The sequence below is a fragment of the Engraulis encrasicolus genome, chromosome 4, assembly GCF_034702125.1.
Source record: "Engraulis encrasicolus isolate BLACKSEA-1 chromosome 4, IST_EnEncr_1.0, whole genome shotgun sequence".
NCBI classification, from domain to species: domain Eukaryota; kingdom Metazoa; phylum Chordata; class Actinopteri; order Clupeiformes; family Engraulidae; genus Engraulis; species Engraulis encrasicolus.
Genome location: NC_085860.1, coordinates 45,783,984 through 45,788,983, shown reverse-complemented (window position 1 = coordinate 45,788,983; position 5,000 = coordinate 45,783,984). Strand labels below are relative to the sequence as shown.

The 5,000-nt window shown below is 45.9% G+C and overlaps 2 protein-coding genes across 2 annotated transcripts in view; both read left to right on the top strand.

Annotated features, from left to right (window-relative positions):
- sema4ba (sema domain, immunoglobulin domain (Ig), transmembrane domain (TM) and short cytoplasmic domain, (semaphorin) 4Ba) overlaps nt 1-5,000 on the top strand; it is a 129,903-nt gene that overhangs the window by 54,519 nt on the left and 70,384 nt on the right. The gene's annotated exons all lie outside the window — the stretch shown is intronic.
- LOC134446920 (piggyBac transposable element-derived protein 4-like) lies at nt 527-3,359 on the top strand. The gene is made up of 3 exons (XM_063196207.1): nt 527-761; nt 1,439-2,797; nt 2,910-3,359. The coding sequence occupies exons 1-3, from the start codon at nt 586-588 to the stop codon at nt 3,343-3,345; spliced, it is 1,971 nt and encodes a 656-aa protein (XP_063052277.1). The 5' UTR covers nt 527-585; the 3' UTR covers nt 3,346-3,359.

The following is a 5,000-nucleotide window of genomic DNA, read 5'->3' as shown; positions in this document are numbered from 1 at the left end:
ATGTTGGAATATCCAGGCCATTTACTTCAAATCCTTGTGTTTTTGTGATAATCCCAATGTTTCTTGGCTTCCTGCATACGTTGTGTAATTGTATTTCTTCACTACAAGCGTCTTTGAAGACGAAGGAATCCACTCCACCGCACGAAATGCGCAAAACAGTGCCTGAATGATGTTCTCGAAGGTCTTAGCTTTTGATTGACACCACCCACGAGCCAATCGGATCCTCCTATGGAAAGTTACAGGCGATTGAAGACCAATAGGGCACTGCTATTCAAATCTGACCTCCCGTCTTTACCTCGCCATTGGCGTAGGACAGTGAGAGTTTCGGGTTTCATGAGTCACTGAATATTATAGTTGAGATTCATAGCTTTCAAACGAGCTATCACTCGACTGCCTTGGACTTACAGAGAACCACCCACTTGCTGTTTTCGATGTTTGCGTAATTGCTCGCGTAAACAGCAAGCTGTAGAGTGTTGAGAGGACGCACGGTTACGCGAGAGAACAGTAGACTTTACACAGACTTCGGAAGACAGCACGGGACATACAGTTTGCGTACAGTCTTACAGACAGTCTACTGCATGCAAAATGTCTGGTAAGAAGGCAACGAGCAAGAAGAAGAATGTTGCTGGCCCAACTAAGATGACTGCTCAACAGGCAGCCGAATGGATTTTACAATCCAGCGACGAAGAGTCCGACGCAGGGAGCATGTCATCGGTTGACTCTGTGGCATTTTTGGAAGGACTCGATCCAGCCTTGGAGATGTAAGTGTTGTTTCTAAACTTTCACTGAATGTAAACAGATGTCACATATTCATTTACACTACTGGATTGTACTTAGTGCTAGTTGCATAGTGCGTTTTGGACCGCATTCGAGATGTTGCAGTGTTGCAATGTTGCAATGTAAATACAGCGATTGTTCATCCACTACGGCTGCAAATGCTTTCTAATTGTATTCATTCTGCATGTAACCTATAGTGTATGCTATGATTATCTGTTTGTGTGTGAAGGCAATGGATGAATGGGGGCATTTGTCTGTACTATGTATTTCTCTTTCTGGGTGAACATTGTGCTGTTGCCATGTTGCAATTTGCATTACGAATATGTTTAGCTGTTTTCATCCATAATGCCTAATGTAAATGCTTTGAATTGTGCTTATGTTGTATTTATACTACCTGTTGCCTAGTGTGTGTGTGTGTGTTTGGTTCACAGCTGATACAAAGTGTATGCAATGGGGGAAGGGGCCATTGAAAATCTCTCACCTTTTAGTGACCGAGTGCGATAGGGGGGAGGGGTGTGTGTGTGTGTGTGTGTGTGTGTGTGTGTGTGTGTGTGTGTGTGTGTGTGTGTGAGAGAGAGAGAGAGAGGGAGAGAGAGATGCATCAAATTGAATGTTACATGAAATAATAATTTGCAATTATATTGTGTTTTTTTCCACATAGATCCTCTGATGCAGACTGGCTCCCTGAACAGGAGGAGGAGGAGGGGGAGGAGGAGGAGAGCCAGGTGGAGAAAGAGGGGCAGAGAGTTGGTGAGGAGGAAGGAGACGATCAACCATCAGCCTCTTCGCCGGCTACCACCAGAGCAAGGAAGAGGAAAGCAGCGCAGCCATCCAGCGCCACACCTGCCACCAAGAGAGGCAGAGGAAGAGGGAGAGGAAGAGGAAGAGGAAGAGGAAGAGGACAGGGAAGGCGACAGGAGCCAGAGGGAAATGGTCAGCCATGGCAGGGGATGGACGTGGATGACATCATACCACCACAACCATCATTCAACCCCGCTCGCGCTCCAGGGCCCCAGGTCGTGGGGGGGGTGCAATACACCATACTGCAACTCTTCATGCTCTTCATGACAAGAAACACCCTACAGACAATAGTAAATCACTCTAACATATATGGACAAAGGAACCACCCTCATAGATGGCATCAGATGTCCCTGGAGGATCTGCTTTCATATATTGGTATGGTGATTTACATGGGCCTAGTTGGGGCCAAGTCTGTAAGGGACTACTGGGCGAAGAACGAACTTTACAATTTCCCCTTCCCCACATCTATGTTGTCCGGGAGAAGATTTGCAGCTGTCTCCAGCATGCTGCATATTAGCCACCCAGACAGTGATGCAGAGAATGACAGGAGGAGGGGAACACAGGCCTACGATCGTCTGTGCAAGATTCGCCCTCTCTATGACGAGATTAGGACCGCGTGTAAAGCTCACTACCATCCCCAACAACACATTGCAGTGGATGAAAGGATGGTGAAATCAAAAGCCCGCTCCATCCTCCGCCAGTATATGAAAGACAAGCCCACTAAGTGGGGGTATAAACTTTTTGTGCTGGCAGATTCATCAAACGGATACACATGGGACTTTTTTGTATATGAGGGGAGAAACATGGCACTTCAAAAGGGGCTCAGCTATGATTCAGTCATGAATCTCGTGGACACGCGTGTGCTTGGCCAGGGCTATAAGCTCTATGTGGACAACTTCTATACTAGCCCTACCCTGTTCAAGGACCTCCTGGCCGAGAAGGTATGGGCTTGTGGAACAATTAGAGAACAGCGAATAGGCTACCCGAGAAGACGTCCAGGAGCTCTCACCTCTCAGTCACCACGTGGTACCATCCGCTGGATAAGAGATGATCCCGTTCTTTTTGTCCAGTGGAAGGACACGAGGGACGTCCGCTTGTGCTCCACAATGCACACAGCCCACAACCCACAGACCACCGTTCAGAGGAGGGTCAGAGGGACAGATGGCCGGTGGCAGCTGAAGTCCATCCCTGCCCCACCAGCTGTCACTGATTATAACAAGTAAGTACTTGAGATACATTATTTTATTTTGTCTTCAAGGGTATGTAACAATCCACCAATGATTGTAATGCTATGTGCTAAACAAAACTTTTGTAATCTTTTATTTTCACAGACATATGGGGGGAGTGGACCTCTCTGATGCCATGATCGGGTTTTACAACACCGTTCACAAGACCAGGAAGTGGCACAGGACGTTCTTCTATCACTTTCTGGACATTGCCATCGTGAACGCCTTTGTACTTCATTCCTGTATGGCAGCAGAGAGGCATGAGACCCCCCTTACACAGAAGGCGTTCCGGGAGGCCCTGGTGTTGGAGCTGAAGGCAGCGGGGTCACCTTCAACTGGCCCTCCTCCATCACCTGCTCCAGCTCCCCAAGGTGCACATCACAAACTGAGGCACTACACGGAAGATGGCACAGCAGGGAGGCGGAGGTGTGTGAACTGTTCCCTGAAGAGCACCACAGAGTGCACTTCATGCCAGGTAGTGCTGTGCTTTACGGTGAAGAGGGACTGCTACAATGAGTGGCATACAAAGAACAATTTGTAGGACTCCCCCCTCCCCCTCTCCCCCCTACTTCTCTTTCTCTCACTCACACACACACACACACACACACACACACACACACACACACACACACACACACACACACACACACAAAGGGAAGAAAGAATGATGCTGGACTTCCGGACTGGATTTCATTTTCACACTTTTCATTGCCACATGGCATGGTTTGCACCACACACACACACACACACACACACACACACACACACACACACACACACACACACACACACACACACACACACACACACACACACACACACACACACACACACACACACACACACACTCTGTATTATACACTGTATTAGTTTTGTATTATTAGTTATATTGATATTGTTATGTTATGTTCTTGTTTGTATATAGTTGATTTTTTAATTATTTTAAATATTTTGCCTTTCTTATTTCTACTATTTTATTAAATACTTGTTCATACTTCAATTGTTTTAGCCTTTCTTTCATCAATACCCCATAGACGTAATAAGAAAAAATGATATTTTTGAGTTTATGCTTATGCCAATCTAATCCAAAATGTCTAGCACCCAATCCAAGTCCATGATTGGAAGCCCCAAGATGTTAGCTTTCAATAGAAACCAGAACTGTGTTTCTAGCATGTGGCATTCTGAAGTTACAGGCTTTTGATTCTGGTGTCCTTCTTACCTATCCAAAAAGGTTCTTGGGCATCACCAAAAGGTACCCAACAAAAGCGCATGGGTATACCAAGAGAAAAAAAAACATAAAATATTCATAGTTTGGTATTTTTCTTCCATTTCTTTTGCTGTTGGAAGCAGACACTTGTGTCTTTGGTCTCAATGTATCATTACAGAGCTGACAGGTTGCTGGAGCTGTCAATCTCAGTCATTTTCAAGAAAAGATGCTATACGGGAACAAAAAAACTATATTTTTATTCCATTCAAACAACTGTATTTCTCTGATAGAACATCATAAAATCATACTGACACTTTAGGCATAAACCTGAGAGTGTTACCTTTACAATGGGTACATGCACATGCATGTATCTACAACCATGTGGGATCTGTGCTACTTTCAAATTGGGTATGCCAATTTCGCAAATGAAGTCTGAAAAAGGGGGTGCGTCTTAAGGGGTTAAGGGACTACTGTATATTTATTGAGCATTCAAACTCCTACCCAAGCTGAGAGGTACGGTACGGCCACTATCATGCTCTAGTTATTCTGTGCTTGGCGTAAGACAACACAAACATGGGTGTAGAGCATAGATAGTGTTTATCAGCCGACTTGGCTGGCTATCAACTCCTGAAGTGGGGCAGAGCCGAGCAGAGAGGATCCTTTGGCTGCAGAGTTACTACTGCATGTCCCAACACGCAGAGTATCGCACGCAAACCCAACACTCGCATCCATACACACAAGCAGTGTGTGTGTGTGTGTGAGAGAGAGAGAGAGAGAGAGAGAGAGAGAGAGAGAGAGAGAGAGAGAGAGAGAGAGAGAGAGAGAGAGAGAGAGAGAGAGAGAGAGAGAGAGAGAGAGAGAGAGGGAGGGAAATCGACCAAAACACACACACACACACAACACACACACAAACACACACACACACACACACACACACACACACACACACACACACGCATACTACGAGGACCTCCACTGCAGCAAGTAAT